Below are 21,395 nucleotides of genomic sequence, written 5' to 3'. Positions count from 1 at the left end.
GATAATCCTTGTGTTCAGAATCGTTCCAGTGCTTTTCTGATGTGTATATTTTTGCCAGGAGCTGGCTCCTGAACGGGGGAAGGGGTTAGATACATCAATGGTTCAAGAATGAAGGGAACTGCAGAAAGTGGTGGACATTGCCCAGTCCATCACCATTTGAGGTATTTGAGGGAGCACTGTCTCTAGAAGGCAGCCAATATTGTAAAAGACCCAAGCCTGGCCACGCTCTCATCTCATCACCGCCATTGGGAAGGTGCAGGAGCCCAAAAACCGTGACCTCCAAGTTCAAAAACAGCTTCTTCCCATCGACATCACAATCTTGAAACACACTGCACAATCTTGATCACAATCCTACCCCAGCAACGAGCTACGACTGTTGACTTTGAGGATTGACACAAAAATGCTGGAGTAACTCAGAGGGACAGGCGAGAAGGAATGCGGATGGGGAAGATTTTTTTTCTCTCTCTGGAGAAGGAATAGGCAACGTTTTGGGTCGAGACCCTTCCTCAGTCACTCCAGAGAAGCGGCCTGTCCTGCTGAGTTAATCCAGCATTTTGAGTCTATCCAGCTTGTGCAGTTCCATCCTACTTTGTATATGTTGTACTTCGACTTGCACTTTGTTGGCATGGCTATCTAGTGTTATTGGTAACTTTATATTGTACAATTCTAGATGTATTTAATGCGGAGTGGTGATAATTTGAAGCTGCAGCAAGTAAGAATTGCAATGTTCTGTTCTCAGTGCATATGACAATTAAACACTCTTGATTCACATGTTCTCGGACCTCAATGACTTCTACCATGAGCACTGGCAGAGGACCTTTGCATTGAAGATGCTTACCTCAAGGCCCATTCCTTCATAAACATCAGTGAACAAGATGCCCGGGAGCCGTGGCATCAACTGTGTGCAGATGCACGCATTATCCCTGTACTACACCTTGATGACTGATATTGGAGTGACCGTGAAAGTGATAAAAGTCGAATATTAATTCCACTTTCCTAGGAAACTTATTGGAAGCAAGGTCAATATAGCCGTGCTAATGGTGAGCAATGCACAGAGTCAGGCAGCTTCTGTGGAGGAAATGGATAGGCAAAGTTTTGGGTTGGGAACCTTCTTGTATGGTGGTATGGCCTGAGCTAAAGGGAGAGGTTGAGCAGGCTGGGACTCGATTCATTGAAGCAGAGGAGAATGAGTTGTGTGATCTTATAGAGGCGTATAAAGATGTGAGAGGAATAGATCGGGTAAACGGACAGAGTCTCTTGCCCACAGGAGGGGAATCGAGAACCAGAGGACATAGATTTAAGGTGAGGGGGGAAAGATTTAATAGGAACCTGAGGGGTAACTTATTTTTTTTTTACACAAAGGGTGGTGGGTAGATGGAAAAAGCTGCCAGAGGAGGTAGATGAGGCAGGTGCTATGCAACATTTAAGAAACATTTAAACAGATATATGGATGGGATTAGAGGTATATGGACCAAACGCAGGCTAGTGTAGATGGGACATGTTGGTCGGTGTGGGCAAGTTGGGCCGACGGGCATGTTTCTACACTATATGACTATGAATGACGCTATATGAGGCTAATTGAATTACTTGATTGCTCAGTCCAGCTATGAATGCAGATTTATTGACAGGATATCTAATTCCTCCAACTGGTCCAGTGATGTTCGACTTCAACAATGACTGCACAGCTTCCAGAGAGATTTAATAATGCATGGCTTTAGGACTTTATAGAAACAGATATACCAGGAAATAGCCCGAGCTGCTGGTCGTTGTAAAATCTTAACAGGTTTTAAAAGCTTAGCAATCTATTGGGGTTTAGGAGAATGAGAGAGGACTTGATTGAAACAAAAAAGACCTTTTGGGTTATTGCAGGATGAACATTAAAAGGAATTTAAAACTATGGCTTAATGTTTTAAGAGAGCACCCACTTACGACACATGAAATATTTTCTGAGGAACAATTGGAACGCACTTCCTCAGAGGTTGGTGAAAAAAATTATTTGCAAGAAAGTTAAGGCAAAGTCAGATCATTTAGTTGCTTCCAATATGACACCCAACCCAGGCGACTATCTATGTACAAGCCACAGAAGCAGATCTACAATCACATATTACAATCGCTCCGCAAGTTTAAATCTCTACTCCTGCAGATCATGTATCTATACATTGTAAATGGCTTGATTGGAATCATGTTTTGTCTTTCCACTGACTGGTTAGCACTCGGACAATAAACTAAATTTTGAGATTTAGTTTAGTTTCATGGTATAGCATGGAAACAGGCTCATCGGCCCACCGAGTCCGCGCTGACCAGTAATCACCTGTACACTAGTCCTATCCTACATACTAGGGACAATTTACCCAAGTCAACTAACCTACCAACCTGCATGTCATTGGAGTGTGAGAGGAAACCGGAGCACCGGGAGAAACGTGCAAACTCCGTACAGACAGCACCCGCAGTCAGGATCGTACACGGGTTCTGGCGCTGTAAGGCAGAAACTTTACCGCTGAGTCACTGTATCGTTCCTGATTCCTGGAAGGCAGGGGAATGATACAGCATGGAAACAGGCCGTTGGATGGCCGTGTCCACAATGACCATCAAATGCCCTTTCACACTTGTTTGACATTATCCCATTCTCTCTGTAAGAAAAATTGCCCCCAATGTACAGGGAATGGGTGAGAGAATGGGATAATGTCAAACAAGTGTGAAAGGGTATTTGATGGTCATTTCGACTCGGCGATCCAACAAACGTTCTTACAAATCCCTGACAAATGTGCTGATTTGTAGGTTAATTTGACAAAAAAAAAAAATTAAAAAAATTGTGATGAGGGAAGAAATTGGATTGTGATGTGGCAGGAAATGTGAGCACCTAGAGGAAACCCACGTCGTCACTGGGAGAACGTCCAAATTCCACAGACAGCACCCGAGATCAGGATTGAACTGGGTCTTCGGGGCTGTGAGGCAGCAGCACCACTGCGCCGACCTAGATTTTTAATAGGCAAAGGAATGAATGGATATTGCAGGGAGGCAGGATCACAGAGTAGAGGGTTGCAGTCAGATCAGACAGGGCTGTATTCAGACCGACCTTATGGCTAAGTGGCCGGACGTATATTCCTATATATTTCAGGTGAGGAAATAACCCAAAATAAATTCCCTGCCACAGAGGGCAGTGGAGGCCGGTTCTCTGGATGCTTTCAAGAGAGAGCTAGATAGGGCTCTTAAAAATAGCGGAGTCAGGGGATATGGGGAGAAGGCAGGAACGGGGTACTGATTGGGGATGATCAGCCATGATCACATTGAATGGTGGTGCTGGCTCGGAGGGCCGAATGGCCTACTCCTGCACCTATTGTCTATTGTTACTGTTGTGCAAGATGTTGATGAGACTACGTTTGCAGTACTATGTTCACTTTTGCTCACCCTGCTATAGGAAGGATGTCTTTAAGCTGAAAAGTCTGCAGAGAAGATTTATGAGGTTGTTCCCAGGCTTGAGGGGCTGAGCTATAGGCTTTAATCTTTGGAGCGCAGGAGGCTGAGGGGCGATCTTATAGAGGTATATGAAATCTTGAGGAAGATAGGGCAATTGCAGTCTTTTACCCAGAGTAAGGGAATCAAAAACCGGGCTCTTTTTTTCCACTCAGAGGGTGGTGGGTATGTGGAACAAACTGCCAAAGGAAGTAGTTGAGACATGCAATATACCAGGATTTAAAAGACACTTGGACAAGTACATGGATAGGAAATATTTATGAGGTCAAACGTGGGGAGTTGGGCTAGTTTAGATGGCATGGATGAGTTGGGCCAAAGGGCCCGTTTCCCCGCTGCCTGGCTCTAAATAAACATTGTAGACTTCCGAAGGAACAAAGAAGGTCTCTAGATTTGAATGAATGGTGTTGAGACTTACTGTGGAAGATATGTTGTTGCTTATACTCACTGATTGAATTATTGAACTTTTATTTATTATACATTATATGTGTGTGTTTACAGGCCTGTTAAGCAGCTACAAGTAAACAAATTCTTGATTAAACACCCTTGACTCTCTTATGGTCTCTGGGCCGGGAAGTTGGGGGGGGGGGAATCTTATAGGGGTGGGGGGGGGGGGGGGGGAATGAGGGGGGGTGGGGGGGGGGGGGGGGGAGGTGGAAAATATCATTAGAGGTGAATAGATTAGGGGTAGACACACAGAGTCTCTTGCCCAGAGTAGGTGAATCGAGAACCAGAGGACACAAGTTTAAGGTGAAGGGGGGAAGAGTTAATAGGAACCCGAGGGGTAACTTTTTCAAGCAAAGGGTGGTGGGTGTCTCGAACGGTAGGTGAGGCAGGTAGTATCGCAACGTTTAAGGGCCTGTCCCACATAGGCGACTTTTTAGGCGAGTGCTGAAGACTCTGCGCTCGCCACATGTTCACCGGTGACCTCTGGTGAGTCTCGTTCATGGTCACGAGGAGTTCCCGCATTCTGGGAACTAGTCACGGCCTCAGTATGGTCACCGCAAATTTTTCAACATGTTGATAAATTTTCTGAGGCCAAAAATTTGGTCGCTATGGAGAAAATCGATCATCCTGTAGTCGAGGGGTGCAGTTGTAGTGAGGTCGCCATGTAGTTATGGGTAGTCGAGGTAGTCGTAGGTAGTTTTTGTTATTGCCTTTGCTGACCGGGCATTTTCATTGACTCATTGGTGAAAAAAAACGTAAGCACGAGTTTTCAGAACCAAGGATAACCGACCGGTAATGTTAAATTCCCACCAAACTTCATAGCTGTGTATCTCTGGCTTATTAAAAGATGCCTGGCTTCTTAAAAGTGGCTCCACTCCTTCTCGCCCCTTCTCCCATCCCCCCTCTTTTAAAGGACTTAGCGTACACTGTGCTAGCCGCCTTAACCTTCCCGTTCATCGCGGTGTGTGTCTGTATCACCTTGGCTTTGCACCGTGTGAATTTCAGACAGCGCTCCCCCGCTTTCCCTGGCCCCTGCCTTTACGACGTGTGTGTGTGTGTGTGTGTGTGTGTGTGTGTGTGTGTGTCCCACCCTGACAGTCGCCGTTCCAGTTCCCAGTTTCGCAGGCGAGTGCCGCGATTTTAACACTCACCGACAGTCAGCTAAAAAAAATTGCCTATGTGGGACAGGCCCTTTAAGAAACATTTAGACAGATACATGGGTAGGACGGGTTCAGAGGGTTATGGACCAAATGTAGGGAGGTGGAACTAGTGTAGTTGGGACACGTTGGGCCGAAGGTCCTGTTTCCTTGCTCTCTAACCATCTATAATTTGAGGATTCAGTTGCAGAGGTGGGTGCTGAGTCCTTGGTACAGTGGTTTGGGAGTTTCCTTTGTAGGTTTCAGAGAACAAATAAACACAAAACTAAATTAAGATGCCTGTTGGATTATCTTATGACTATTATTGCACAACACATGTTTACTGCCAAGTTATTGCAGTCAAACTAATGCTCTAATTGCAGCTATCTGCTTTGTAATTAAACTCAGCTCTTGACAAATTATATTAAAAAGAACAAACATTAATTACAGCTAGTAATTTGAGAACAAATCCAATTTGCATAAAACATACAAATATTCCATAATTTGTTTCTGGAATGTCCACAAAATATTTTTTTTTGCATTTTCCAGTTTTATTCCATATTTATAGTTAGCACACCATTTTCCAACAGTACACATATGACACAAGAGATTTTACTGTGGTTATTTTTTATTTTTTACACAGATGTCATAAGTGATAGGAGCAGAATTAGACCATTCGGCCCATCAAGTTTACTCCACCATTCAATCATGGGTGATCTATCTCTCCCTCCTAACCCCATTCTCCTGCCTTCTCTCCATAACCCCTGGCACCAGCAAACATGGGCCCCACAACCTCTCTCATCCAGGACCTACACAACATCACGTGAGGTCTGGGTACCATCACATGAGGCTCAGCGGTGGGGGGAGCGCGGGATTATTCTTGATTAGCACGGGCGTCAGGGGTTATGGGGAGAAGGCTGGAGAATAAGGGGTAAGCCATTTAGAACAGAGACGAGGAAACACTTTTTCACAGTTGTGAGTGTGGAATTCTCTGCCTCAGAGGGCGGTGGAGACCGATTCTCTGGATACTTTCAAGAGAGAGCTAGATAGGGCTCTTAAAGATAGTGGACAGAGTCAGGGGATATGGGGAGAGGTCAGGAACTGGGTACTGATGAGGGATGATCAGCCATGATCACAGTGAATGACAGTGCTGGCTCGAAGGGCCGAATGGCCGACTCCTGCACCTATTGTCTATTTTCTATTGTCTAATCAAGAATCTATCTATCTCTGCCATAAAAATATTCATTGATTTGGCCTCCACAGCCGTCTGTGGCAAAAAATTCCACAGATTCACCACCTCCTAACTAAATAAATTTCTCCTCATCTCCTTCCCTAAAGAAACTTCTTTAATTCTGAGGCTATGATCTCTGGTCCTAAACTCTCCCACTAGTGGAAACATCCTCTCCACCTCCACTCTATCCAAGCCTTTCACAATTCGGTAAGTTTCAATGAGGTACCCCCTCATCCTTTTAAGCTCCAGCAAGTACAGGCCCAATGCCCATCATATGAGGGTAATGGGTGCCTGGAACGTGCTGCCACTGGTGGTGGTGGTGGAGGCAGATACGATGGTGGCACTTAAGGGACTTTTGGATGGACACATGGATGTACGAATGAAGGGGTATGTATCAGGTATAGGTAGATGAGATTAGTTGATCTTGGCATCATGCTCAGCCCAGATATTGTGGGCCGAAGGGCCTGTTCCTGTGCTGCATCGTCTGTAATCTACCATCAACCCTAACGTAAAAGACTTTAATCGAGAATATCGACTCAGATAACGGTATTAAGGGAGCGCTGCACTTTTGAACGAGCTGATAAGCCATATGCCTTCACAGATAAGTTCCTGGCCAATATTTATCTTTTGAGTTTAGAATCACTAAAGCTGGTTATCAAGTCATTATCGCAGTGTTTAATGGCACCTCTCTGCAAACTGGCTACTGCATTTCCTAGATTACAACAGAAATTACACTTTAAAAGGACGATCAATCATTTTGGAATGTCATGGGATCGTAAAAGCACATTGTAAAATATTTTTTGGCAAAGGCATCTTCAATCACTTAATACCAACGCTTTGAATTCCACCCACCCAACCTCCAAACCACCCCTTTCTTCAATTCTATCACTTTTTTGCATGCATTGTTCATTCTTCCTAATACAAATTTATTTGGCTGGGCATCGAGATTTTTTCATTGATTTTATGTTGTTTCCATGACCTTTATATAAACTAAAGTGCAATGTATAAAGTGCCTCGTGCTAAAGTACGACGTATAAATATGTTGTGTTTAAGAAAGAACTGCAGATGCTGGAAAAACTCAGCGGGTGAGACAGCATCTATGGAGCGAAGGAATAGGCGACGTTTCGGGTCGAGACCCTTCTTCAGACTTGTTCAGAAGGGTCTCGACCCAAAACGTTGCCTATTCCTTCACTCCATAGATGCTGCCTCACCCGCTGAGTTTCTCCAGCATTTTTTGTCTACCGTTTATGTATAATACGTTGTTCTGTTGAATTTTCCCTATGAATTTGCTTTGGGTTCTGACATTTTCCAGACCAATTAATTAATAAATATATTAGAACTGCATTGTTTTCTCCAAATCTGTACTAAACATGCATCCAATTCATGCAGATTTAATTCCACACAGGTTTACCATAGAAATTGTGTGCCAGTTGATTCTAGAGCACACCTCAGTTTCTTCCCAGCTGAATCAGGCAACTGAACCATTCTACCACAACCAGGGAGCAGTCCTGAACTACCATCTACCTCATTGGTGACCCTCGAACTATTCTTGATCGGACTTTACTGGCTTCACCTTGCTCTAAACATGATTCCCTTATCGTGTACCTGTACACTGTGGCTGGCTCGACTGTAATCACGAATTGTCTTTCTGCTGACTGGTTAGCATGCGACAAAAGCTTTTCACTGTAATTCGGTACATGTGACAATAAACTAAACTGAAACTGGATTTGTGGAGAATGATGGTGTTGGAACTGCATTGTTTGATAAATTGGGAGAGACGCATTCACTGAAACTGTCAGACATGATGAGATTTTTACAATGAGGCTGTTTTTCACTTGTTCAGTTTAGAAATACTGTGCGTGAAAACACGCCCTTCGGCCCACCGAGTCCGTGCCGACCAGCGATCCCTGTACACGACCCTACACCCTAGGGACAATTTACAATTTTACCAAAAGGTTATTCTGGAAGTTGGACTTCTCAGGAAACTTCAATATCAAAATTGTGAGAGCAAAATAACAGAATAATTTAGCACAGAAACAGGCCCTTCGGCCCACAATGTTTGTGCTGAACACGGTGCCTGGTTAAACTGATCTCTTCTGCTTGCACATGATCCAAGCTGTTTAATGCGGTGAAATGCATAAAGAACAAGATATATGCAAAAAATAAATAGAAACCATGCAGTGTAGTCTGCAATCAATGACAATTAGTTTAGTTTCGAGATACAGTTCGGAAACAGGCAGCTTTGACCAACCAGTCCGCACTGACCAGCAATCCCCACATTAACACTATCCTACAAACGCTAGGGGCAACTTATGCATACTAAGCCAATTAATCTACAAACCTGAATACCTTTGGCACGTGGAAAGAAACCGAAGATCTCGGAGAAAACCCACATGGTCATGGGGAAAACCATATACGAACTCCGTACAGACAAGCACCCGTAGCCAGGATTGAAGCTGGGTGCCTGGCGCTGTGAGGCAGTAACTCTACCGCTGTAGCCCTTTACAGTTGCAAAATAAAGTACTCAGGTTGATATCAAGACTGATGAAATAATTAGTTTCAATAAAATACCATGGAATTGTGAAGAGAGAGAGAGAGGTTACTGGAACAAATGATGAACGAGGAGGAATTCTATCAGCGTGAAAAAAGGTTCCGACCCGAAACGTCACCTATTCCCTTTTCCCAGAGATGCCGCCTGACCCGCTGAGCGACCCCAGCAATTGTATCTATCCTTGGAGAATTGATTACAATATTGAGCTAAATGGCTATTCCACACTCCTACATCCTAAGTCTAATCCAAATAGGATCTGGAAAGATTTGTGTATTAAGCAATTCAATTTTGAAAAAAACCAAACCATACTAATTTAGAAATCAGGCAATATATGAACTGCTTACTAAGGTAAACAAACAAACAATCAATCCTTCCTACATTTACATGTCCATACACAAACTGTTTAATGTTGTGGTGCTGAGAAGCATTGCAGAGCAATTAGTACATCAGTAGATCACAAAATTGATTTTCCATTGCAGGTCTGTACACTGTATGGAAATGTAATAAGGGATGAAAGCTCCATAAACTATTGCAGATGACACAAACGTGGGTGGTATTGTAGATAGTGCAGAAGGTTGTCAATAATTGCATCAGGATCTTGATCGGTTGGGGAGGTGGGCTGATGAATCGTTGATGGAATTTAATACTGAAAAATGGGAGTTGTTGCATTTTGAGAGCACTAACAGGGGCAGAACCTACACAGTGAACGCTAGGGCTCTGGGGAGCGTTGTGGAGCAGAGGGATCTAGGAGCACAGGTACATAGTTTGTTAAAAGTGGCATCACAGGTAGATAGGGTAGGCTGTCCTATCCATATATCTGTCTAAATGTTTCTTAAACTTTGTGATAGAACCTATCTCTGAACTAACTCCTCTGGCAGCTTATTCCATACACCCACCACCCTGTGTGAAGAAATTACCATTCAGGGTCCTATTAAATCTTTCCCCCGGCACCTTAAACCCATGTCCTCCTCGTGCGACTACCCAATTTATTTCTCTCATGATTTTATACACCTCTATTAGATTATCCCTCATCCTCCTGCACACCAAGGAAGAGCTGTAGCTTGCTCAACCTCTCCCTATAGCTCAGGCCCTCTAGTCCCGGCAACATCCTCGTAAATCTTCTCTGCACCCTTTCCAGCTTGACAACAGCTTTCCTATAACATGTTGCCCAGGTCTGGTCACAATACTCCAAGTGCAGCATCAACAACATTTTACATGACTGCAAAATGACCTTCCACCTTCTATATTCCCAAATGACATTCCTTCTAATGCACAATATGCTACACAATATGCTACACAAAGGCATGATGACTACTGATAATGCAGACCGCTTATACTTACATCCATAATGCAACAGATATAGATATAACATTTATGTTTACTGTTTAATAATTCTGTAACAAGGACAGGTGACGAAAATCAATGCAAAAATACCAAATTCAAATGTATGTGAAATACATAGTAAACAAGCAAAGCACAGAAATGTACCACAATTGTTTGATCATTTTAAAAGCTCGATAACTAGTAGTAAGCATAAATTCTGACATTCAAAACGATTTAAGGCACAATTCCAGGAATTACAACGTTTGGTTGAAGATTGACACCGGGACAAAATGCTTGCGGGCTATAGGAGATTCTATAAATAAAATCTAAAAAGGGAACAGTTATCATGGGGGAAAAAAATCATCACGGGCTTGGAAGTAATAACTTTCAAACCCCGAGATCTGGGAGGAGGTGGCTAAGCATGCGAATGAATGAAAGCAATTTAATTGTTTGCAGGGGTGTTTAGCAAAGCTCTTGATGAGGCTGAAATTAAGACTTATGAATTACACAATTAGTTGCTGAAATGAATTAAGAATGGATTATCAAATGAAATACACAGGATTATCAAATGAAATACACAGGAAAACGAAAGGACTGTCATTGAAAGACAATACAGAGGCATGCAGTTTTATATCAAGCATAAGGAACAAAATAAACTGTAAAATGATTGCACAGTATTTTCTGATAAATATTCCATCTTCTAGGTAAGAAATGCAGATGCTGGCTAAAATCGAAGGTAGACACAAAATGTTGGAGTAACTGAGCGGGTCAGGCAGCGGAGAGAAGGAATGAAGAAGGGTCGCGACCGGAAAAGTCACCCATTCCTTCTCTCCAGAGATGTTTGCTGCCTGGCCCGCTGAGTGACTCCAGCATTTTGTTTCCATTCCATCTTTCAGGTTGGCGGAAAACATGATTTATTATCACATGGCTATGCAAAGAAATCAGAAAATAAAGAAGCAACACAACCTCCACAGGAATATATATATATATTTATCAGCCATGTTATTAGGCAGTAAATAATGTGTCATTTATATCAACTGCCTTACCTTTGTGCCAGCACTCTCCATATTCTCCACCTCCCCTGATATTAGCAATAGCTAATACACCACCAAGATGCCTCACAAAAATAAGCCTCGAAACACTGCAAAAATTAAAAAGGATATCTTAATTTTTAGAATTATTTCTGCAATATTTTTAAAAAATGTTTAGCATTAGAGTAATGGCAAATTTCCAACTTTTCCAGCGTCCTCTTTTCCAGTTGCCATAACTACACAGGTAAGTAGGAGGGGAGCTTCGACCGCCATTCCTGCGGTCTGCGGAGCTTCTGGCTGCGGCGCGGCCTTTAAATCTTCACCCGCCGGCCTGCGGCCAACACCAACCTAAAGCCGCGGTCTCCAGTGGGGAAGAGCCGACTCTGGACTTACCTGGACTTTTACCGTGTCTGCACATCTGGACGCCCGCAGCGACGGCTGCGGAGGGTTGAGGTCCCGACCACGGGGGAAAATGGAGGAGGACTGGCCAAATTTTGTGCCTTCCACCACAGTGATGAATGCTGTGGTGGATGTTTGTGTTGAATTTTTAGTGTGTTTTGTGTGTTCTTTCTCATTGTACCGCTGCTGGCAAATTAATTTCACTTGCACTTTATGTGCAATGTGACGAAATAAATAATAATAATAATAATACATTTTATTTAATGGGCGCCTTTCAGACATCTCAAGGACACCTTACATAGTAATCGGAATAAAAACATATAATCGGAATAAAACAAGTAATAAAGACATCACAGAGACACAAATTAAAAACAGAATTCAATCCAAAAACAGAAAATCAAACCGTATTGTATTGTATTGTATTGTATTGATCTTACGCAGACCTAATAGACCAGATCTTCCAGTCGTTATTCCCAGTCTATTAGGTCTGCGTAAGGTTGGTTATTCTATTGGTTGTTTATTGAAGTAGCTGTACAAACAAAGAGATGAACGTACTAAGTTTTCCGCATTCTGCATGCAAGTTGTAGCTGACTGTTCTGTCCCTGGTCTGGTGAGAACTGTATGCTCACCTGTATGCTGCCACTTCCTGTCCCCTGTGCCCTTACATATACACCACCCTGTGTATCTAATGACTGCCCCCAAGTGTCCAAAATAATACAGCAAGATATAGCTGGACAAAATAATATAACATGCCAACAGTAGCTATCCTAAATATAAATGTCTCTTACAATCAGTTTCCTTTCTAGATGTTTAATATAAAATAGACTCTGGCAAGCCTTAAGTGTGGGCAACTCTAATCCCCGTATATGTGTCGGAAAGAACTGCAGATGCTGATTTATACCGAAGATAGACAGAAAAGGCTGAAGTAGCTCAGTGGTTGTAACTGTATAGCCAATGAACTGGCCTCTACTACCTTCTGTGGCAGAGAATTCCAGAGATTCACCACTCTCGGTGTGAAAAATGTTTTTCTCATCTCGGTCCTAAAAGATTCCCCCCTTATCCTTAAACTGTGACCTTATAGAAACGTTTAACATTCTTAAAGGATTGGACAGGGTAGATGCAGGAAAAAATGTTCCCGATGTTGGGGGAATCCAGAACCAGGGGTCACAGTTTAAGAATAAGGGGTAGGCCATTTTGGACTGAGATGAGGAAATACTTCTTCACCCGGAGAGTTGCGAATCTGTGGAATTCTCGGCCACAGAAGAGAGTGGAGGCCAATTCACTCGATGTTTTCAAAAGAGTTAGATTTAGCTCTTAGGGCTAAGGGAATTAAGGGATATGGGGAAAAATTAGGAACGGTGTACTGATTTTTGAAGATCAGCATGATCATACTGAATGCTGGCTCGAAGGGTCAAATGGCCTAATATCGCACCTATTTTTCTATGTTTCTATGTAATTGGCATCTGTAAATTCCCCCCAGCGTGTAGGATAACACCGAAGAAGAAGATGGTACTGGCTCCCACCAATTGGTTGAAATTGCAGAGTCTCCTCAGAAAGTACACATGGCTCTGTCCCTTCTTACAGTGCCTCAGCATTCCTGTACCAGTCCAGTTAAGTGTCTAGGTAAACTCCAAGGTACTTGGTAAGCGGCACATAGCAAGTCATGGACTGATACAGCGTGGAAACAGGCTCTTCGGCCCAACTTGCCAACACCGGCCAACATGTCCCAGCTGTACTAGTCCCACCTGCCCCGCGTTTGGCCAATATCTGCCCCATGTACCTATCTAACTGTTACTTAAATGTTGGGATAGTCCCTGCCTCAACTACATCCTCTGGTAGTATATTCCATACACCCACCACTCTTTGTATGAAAAAGTTACCCCTCAGATCCCTATTAAATCTTTTCCCTTCACCTTAAACCTATGTCCTCGGGTCCTCGATTCACCTACATCAGAGGCAAGAGACTTTGTGCATCTACCTGATCTATTCCTCTCATGATTTTATACACCCCTATAAGATCACCACTCATCCACCTGCGCTCCAAGAAATTTGAGTCCTAGCCTACTCATCCTACACCTATGGCTCCCTATAACCCCCCCCCCCCCCCTTTAGCTCCTCTATAGGGAGGGACAAGGATGGCAAGGTAAGGATACCTTGGATGACAATACAGGTCGTAAATTTGGTCAAAATGAATATGGTAGCACGTGTGAACTTTCAGAAAGCGTGATCAGATATGGATTATAAAGAACATAAAGAAACCAGGGAAGATCTCAAGGGGCGTCACAATAGCGCAGCGGTAGAGCTGCTGCCTTACAGCGCCGGAGACCCGGGTTCAATCCCAACTACGGGTGCTGTCTGTTTGTACATTCTCGCCGTGACTTTTCTCCGAGATATTTGGTTTCCTCACACACTCCAAAAACATACAGGTTTGTAGGATAATTGATATGTGTAAATTGTCCCTAGTATGTGTAGGGTAGTGTTAAAGTGCTGGGATTGCTGGTCGGTGGGCAGAAGGGCTTGTTTCCATGCTGTATCTCTAAAGTAAACTAAACAAGGAATTAGGAAGACTAAAATGGGTCATAAAATGTCCTTGGCAAGTAGGGTTAAGAGAATCCCCTGGTATCTACATGCAAATTTAACTAAGGGCCTCGTTAACTAGTTTAGTTTATGGTCACGTGTATCAAGGTACAGTGAAAAGCTTTTGTTGCGTGCTGTCCAGCCAGTGGAAGGACAATACATGATTACAATCGAGCCATTCACAATGTAGTTACATAATAAAGGGAACAATGTGAATAGCATTTAGTGCAAGATAAAGCCAGTAAAGTCAGATCAAAGATAGTCTGAGGGTATCCAATGAGGTAGGTCAGGACTGCCCTCTTGTTGGGATAGGATGGTTCAGTTGCCTGATAACAGCTGGGAAGAAACTGTCCCTGTATCTGGAGGCGTGCGGATAGGATAGCGTTGTAGGATCTACTGAATCCCACGACAGAAAGCAAAGACCAAACGACACTTAGCCGAGACAGACACCTTGTGTCACGTTTATTCCAGAAGCCCCCTTTTACCTATATTCTCACTATTCATAACCCGTGTGCAGATCAGGCCAATTAGTGCGTCTGACCTTGGAGTTGTTATTGAGCTCATGTGGCTGGACCTTCTCGTGAGGCTGGTGGCGGGTCGCCAGCGGTGACAGGCTGTATGCAAAGTGTGAAGACTCCACAGCACCACGCAAGGATGAAGGAAGGAATTTATACTTGGAATGATTGGATCGAGGCTAAGTAATAAATGAGTGCATCAATCTTCCCCAAGGAGGATATGTAGGATAGTGATATCAACGTGGGGTATACTGATATATGCTAGATGTTTTTCTATGGAGCATTGGAGGCTGAGGAGAGACTTTGATGGATTTAAACAAAATTATGGGAGGTACAGATCGAGTAGTCAGTCAAAACCTTTTTCACCAGCGTGGAAATTTCAAATACTAAAGGACATACGAGGGGAAAGGTTTTTATTTAAAACACAAGTGGTAGATGCCTAGAATTTGCTGCCCAGGGTTGGTGGTGGACACAGAATAGTGAAAGGCCTTGATAGAGTGGATATGGAGAGGATGTTTCCACTAGTTGGAGAGTCTAGGACTAGAGACCACAGCCTCAGAATAAAAGGACGTACCTTAAAGGAGATGAAGAGGAATTTATTTTGTCAGAAGGTGGTGAATCTGTTGAACTCATTGCCACAGAAGGATGTGAAGCCTACGCCAATGGATAATTTTAAGGTGGAGATTGAGATTCTTGATAAGTACGGGTGTCAGGGGTTACGGGGAGAAGGCAGGAGAATGGGGTTGGAAGGGAAAGACAGAACAGCCATGATTGGATGGCGGAGTAGACCTGAATGGCCCAATTCTGCTCCTATAACAGCAATGGCAGGAGTTTTTGGGAATAATCCGGATGATGCAGGATCTTTTCATTCCAAAGAGGAAGAAAAATTCTAGGGGGAGAAAGGGGCGACCGTGGCTGACAAGGGAAGTCAAGGACGGTAGAAAACTAAAAGAGAGAAGGCGGATAACATAGCAACGATCAGTGGGAAGCCAGAGGATTGGGAAGCTTTTAAAGAACAGAAAGATAACTAAAACAGCAATACGGCGAGAAAGGATGAAATACGAAGGTAAGCTAGCCAATAATAATATAAAATATAGCAAGAGTTTCTTCATTTACATAAATTGTAAGAAAGAGACAAGAGTGGACGTTGGACTGCTGGAGAATGATGCAGGAGATATGATAATGGGAATAAAGAAATGGCAGAGGAGTTGAATAACTTTTTTGCATCAGTCTTCACAGTGGAAGACACCTGCAACATACCTGAAGTTCAGGTCGGGGGGTGGAAGTTATTGGAGTGGTTATTACTAGGGAGAAGGTGCTTGGGAAGCTGAAAGGACTGTAGGTGGATAAGTCACCTGGGCCGGATGGACTGCACCCTAGGGTTCTGAAAGAGGTGGCTTTAGAGAGGCAATGTGGAGGCAGTGACTGTGATATTTCAAGGATCACTAGAGACAAGTTTCTGTGGCCAAGTTGGCAGATGATACGAAAATAGGTGGAAGGGCAGGTAGTGTAGAGAAAGCAGGGACTCTGCAGAAGGAGTTCAAGAAGGAACTGCAGATGCTGGAAGATCGAAGGTACACAAAAGGTTTCTGAAGAAGGGTTTCGACCCGAAACGTCGCCAATTTCCTTCGCTCCATAGATGCTGCTGCACCCGCTGAGTTTCTCCAGCAATTTTGTGTGCCCACTCTGCAGAAGGACTTGGACAGGTTGGGAGAGTGGGCAGAGAAGTGGCAGATGGAATATAGTGCACCAAAGTGTGGAGTCATGCATTTTGGTAGCAGGAATAAAGGCATAGACTATTTTCTAAATGTGGAGCGAATCCAGAAATCGGAGGTGCAAAGGGATTTGGGAGCGCTGGTGCAGGATTCCCAAAAAGTTAATCTGCAGGTCGAATTGGCAGTAAAGAAAGCAAACTCAATGCGAGAAGATAGCCACAAATAGCTGGAGTAATTCGGTGGGATAGGTAGCATCTCTGGAGAGAAGAAATGGGTGATGATACGGGTCTTTTATGTCTATCTTTGGTCTAATCCAGCATCTGCAGTTCCTTCTTATATCAACTCAATGCTAGCATTTATTTCAAGAGGGTCTGTATACAAAAAACAGGGATGTAATTCTGAGGCTCTATAAGATGCTGCTAAGGCCGCATTTTGAATATTAGGAGCAATTTTGGGCACCATATCTGAGGAAGGATGTGCTGGCTCTGGAGAGGGTCCGGAGGAGGTTTACAAGAATGATCCCAGGAATGAGTAGGTTAATCTATGATGAGCGTTTGTTTTTACTGGGCCTGTACTCGTTGGTTTAAAAGAACGAGGGTGGACCTCATTGAAACATACAGAATGGTGAAAGGCCTGGCATGAGTGGATGTGGAGAGGATATTTCCACTAGTGGGGGAGTCTAGGACTAGAGGTCGTAACCTCAGAATTAAAGGACGTTCTTTTAGGAAGGAAATGAGGAGAAACTTCTTGCACCCGTGACCACACTGTGACCCCTACCTCTCGTCACCGGGACACGACCCCCCCCCCCCCCCCCCCCCCCCCCCCCCCCCCCCCCCCCCCCCCAAGAGCTGAAGGTTATGTATAGTGCGTGGCTGCCACATTGAGTAGAATTAGGCCATTTGGCCCATCAAGTCTACTCCACCATTCAAATGGCTGATCTATCTCTTCCTCCTAACTCCATTCTCCTGCCTTTGCCTCATAACCTCTGACACCGGTACTAATCATGAATCTATCTATCTCTGCCTTAAAAATATCCACTGACTTAGCCTCCACAACCTTCTGTGGGAAAGAATTCCAGATTCACAACTCTCTGGGTTAAAAAGTTGTTCCACCTCTCCGTTCTAAATGGCCTACCCCTTATTCTTCAATTGTGGGCCCCTAGTTCTGGACTCCCCCAACATCGGGAACATGTTTCCTGCCTCTAGCCTGTCCAATCCCTTAATAATATTATATGTTTCAATAAGATCCCCTCTCATCCTAAATTCCAGTGTATACAAGCCCAGTCACTCCGTTCTTTCAACATATGACAGACCCGCATCCCGGGAATTAACCTTGTGAACCTACGCTGCACTCCCTCAATAGCAAGAATGTTCCTCCTCAAATTGAGACCGAAACTGCACACAATACTCCAGGTGTGGCCTCACCAGGGCCCTGTACAACTGCAGAAGGACCTCTTTGCTCCTCTATTCAACTCGGCTTGTTATGAAGGCCAACTTTCATCAGGCAGGTGTATACACAGGAATTGAACGATATGCTAATATGCAGGCAGAAGGGATTAGTTCAACTTAGCATCATGTTTGGCAGACGGTTCTGTATTGATTTCAGGTAATGTTGCATATGGAGCGAGGCTGGAATCAATAGTTCATGTCAAAACGGCAGATTTCAAGGCTAATTTAAATAGGTAATGGCTGTGACATTTTAAAGTGTGTTATTTTTTCTTTTAGTATTTTTTATTATTCATTAAGAGGGTCATTGTTTCTAGGTACTGGACAGGTTGGATTTCATATTATTATGGGCACACTTACTGTCAGGTTTAAACTCAATATGAATTCTCTTTTATGAGCTATTAACACGACATGAAGAATGCTCAGAAATATTTTCGCAGATGGTCTTCATGCATTTTGTTAAGATAAACACTGGCATTAATCTTGAAAGATGCGAATTGTTTCAAGATTGCATGACCTTTTGAGCAAAGTATTAAAAGTTTCATGTGACATTTCCATTGGTAATATGTTCCAACTGTCAATTATATCTCTGAGGAACATCAGCAAAAGACTCCACAGCATTCCTTTGTGCAGGTCTTTCACAGATCTTATCAGTTGATGCCAGTGAATTGCCATTTCATTTGGATGCACAGAATTCATTTGCGATGAACTAAATAACTGCGGTTGGGGTTATTTAATGGAATAATTAAAATGCATACTTTGTTCTGGCAGAAACACAATTCAATATTTACTTAATATTCCAGTTAAAGGTCAGCATCATTTTCATGAATTTCGTCACATAATAAAAAGTAAAGTTTTGGAGGATTATTCATAAGTGATAGGAGCAGAATTATCACATCTACTCCACCATTCAATCATGGCTGACCTATCTTTCCCTCTTAACAGCATTCTCCTGCCTTATCCCCACAACCCCCGATAGCCTGTGCAGGAAAGAACTGCAGATGCTGGTTTAAATCGAAAGTAGACACAAAAATGCTTGATTAACTCAGGCATCTCTGGAGAGAAGGAATGGGTGACGGTCTCGACCTGAAACATCATCCATTCCTGCTCTCCAGAGATGCGCTGAGTTACTCCAGCATTTTGTGTCTGCCCCCGTCACCCTATTCTATTCGCTGGCAGCAGCACGATGCTTTGCACATTCAAAAAAATATATAGTAATGACGGTGAATGGCAGTGCTGGCTCGAATGGCTGAATGGCCTACTTCAAAGCTCATTCAAAGTGTATATTATTCTATTTAAAGTTGCCCTCTGTGGAATATGATTTAAATTATAATTTCATGATTTATATACATCTGCCTCCATGCGGATTTTGTAGTAAATGAATACACCTGGAAGTTACTGGTCTAAATTTCCATTGTTTCTGCACACTTTAATGTTTTCCGTTTTGTTGTAAGGTCTCTTTTCACGGTCAAAATATCTTAAATTCCCCAGTCTCTTTTCATGAATTAATTTCAAATACGAGTCAGAGTGCATGGTTATATATGCTGCTTTCATATTGAAATATTGAGTAGAAAAGTTGGGAGGTCATGTTGCAGTTGTATAAACTATTGGTGAGGCCTCGTTTAGAGCATTGTGTTCACTTCTGCTCATCATGCTAGAGGAAGGATGCTGTCAAGGTGGAAAGGGTGCAGACAATATTTACGAGGATGTTGCCAGGACTCGCGGGCCTGAGCTATAGGGAGAGGTTGAGTAGGCTAGGACTCCTTGGAGCGCAGGAGGATGAACGGCAATCTTATAGAGGTGTACAAAATCATGAGAGGAATAGATCGGGTAATCGCAAAGAGTTTCTTGCCCAGAGTGGGGGGGATTGAGAACCAGAGGACATGGGTTTAAGGTGAGGGGGAAAAGATTTAATAGGAACCCGGGGAGTAACTTTCTTTTTACACAAAGGATGGTGGGTGTAAGGAATGAGCTGCCGGAGGAGGTAGTTGAGTAGAGGTACTATAGCAAGTTGGGCTGGAGGGCTTATTTCCACGCTGTACGCTGACTCTCTATATGTGAACCGATACAGGATGCTGGCAAATTATTTGACTTTGAAAGCTATCGAGAATACATGTCACTTTCCAATGGTGGTTACTGAAATAATGGTTCATCTCTCTTTTCTCTCTGGTCTTTGTCCAAACATTTTTGCCCAATTTCTGGTTTTTGGCCAACCCATCCAACCGCAATCCTCTTCTCTTCACTATCTTGAAGGATTTTATTTGTGATTTATGTATAATTTATATTTTGTGTGGTGTCCGAGTCCATATGTGTGTGGTGCTGCTGTAAGCAAGTTTTTTTTTTAAAATTGCACCTAAATCCCACTGTACTTCTGCATATATGACAATAAATTTGACTTGACTATTCATTTTTATTGACATCAAATAAGTCTTTACCTGAACACGTAATCCAGCCAATTATTTTGAGAATATAAAATGAAACAGAGTTAAAAAAAATACTAGGCTTACATTCACATTTACCTCAACACATTGAGTATTATAGTTCTACATCAGAATATTGTATACATAGTCTCAAAAAGTTCATAAGTGATAGGAGAATTAGGCCATTCGGCCCATCAAGTCTACTCCGCCATTTAATCATGGCTCATCTATCTCCTCCTCTGAACCCCATTCTCCTGCCTTCTCTCCATAACCCCTGACACCCGTACTAATCAAGAATCTATATTTCTCTGCCATAAAAATATCCATTTACTTGGATTAACAGCCTTCTGTGGCAATTAATTCCTCAGATTCACCACCCTGACAAAATAAATTCTGGCTATGACCTCTGGCTTTAGACTCTCAGTTCCGTTCTACCCAGGCCTTTCGGTAAGTATCTAAGTTCCTCTTCCTTCTTAACTCCAGTGAGAAGAGGCCCAGTGCCGTCAAACGCTCATCATATGTTAACCCAGAAAGTTTTGCCGCAAAGATTTTTTCAGATATGCTTTATTAATATTCAAGGTCAACTTCACCTTCCTTGGCAGAGATGTAAGCATGACCAATTATGTGCCTTAAATGCTGGAACAAAAACAGATTTCACAAATCTAAATTTAATTAATTCTGCTTGTCCTGCAGTTATTACTTTACTTAGAACTTTGTGTTATTTTCTTGATTAGAGCGCTTGGTCACATGCCGAGTTATGAAAAAGTGACCCTAGAGAATTCCTTTGTTTTTAGAAACTAACTAAATATGACATTGGTTCTCATAGCAAACTATATTATTTGCAAGTCAACCAAACAAAAAGCTCAAGGACAAAATACAACCTCACGTTTCCTCTTTTTGCCACGCCAATTTATCATGCAACATATTTTAGCAATCAAGCCCAGTCTCTGTGGGACTAGATCTAAATTTTGACTCTTTTCATTTGCCTTCCCATAACACATACTTTTTCTTTCAACGATGAATCCAAGTAAGGGATTTTTAACACATACCAATTAAAAAATTCTAAAGACCCTTCAGGTTATTTCTAAAAATATCCAGTGACGTTTACATTGGAGGCTATTAACATTTATACAA

At 42.9% G+C, this 21,395-nt stretch overlaps 1 protein-coding gene across 1 annotated transcript in view; it reads right to left on the bottom strand.

Moving 5' to 3' along the window:
• LOC129696912 (prolyl endopeptidase-like) overlaps positions 1-21,395 on the bottom strand; it is a 103,949-nt gene that overhangs the window by 17,014 nt on the left and 65,540 nt on the right. Inside the window, exon 12 of the mRNA XM_055635011.1 lies at positions 11,206-11,300. Within this exon, the coding sequence (XP_055490986.1) occupies positions 11,206-11,300 (95 nt within the window). The remainder of the gene's footprint in view (positions 1-11,205; positions 11,301-21,395) is intronic.

Source organism: Leucoraja erinacea, chromosome 5 (genome assembly GCF_028641065.1).
Source record: "Leucoraja erinacea ecotype New England chromosome 5, Leri_hhj_1, whole genome shotgun sequence".
NCBI classification, from domain to species: Eukaryota; Metazoa; Chordata; class Chondrichthyes; order Rajiformes; family Rajidae; genus Leucoraja; species Leucoraja erinaceus.
Note: the sequence above shows the minus strand (reverse complement) of the source record. Positions and strands in the feature narration are given on the sequence as shown.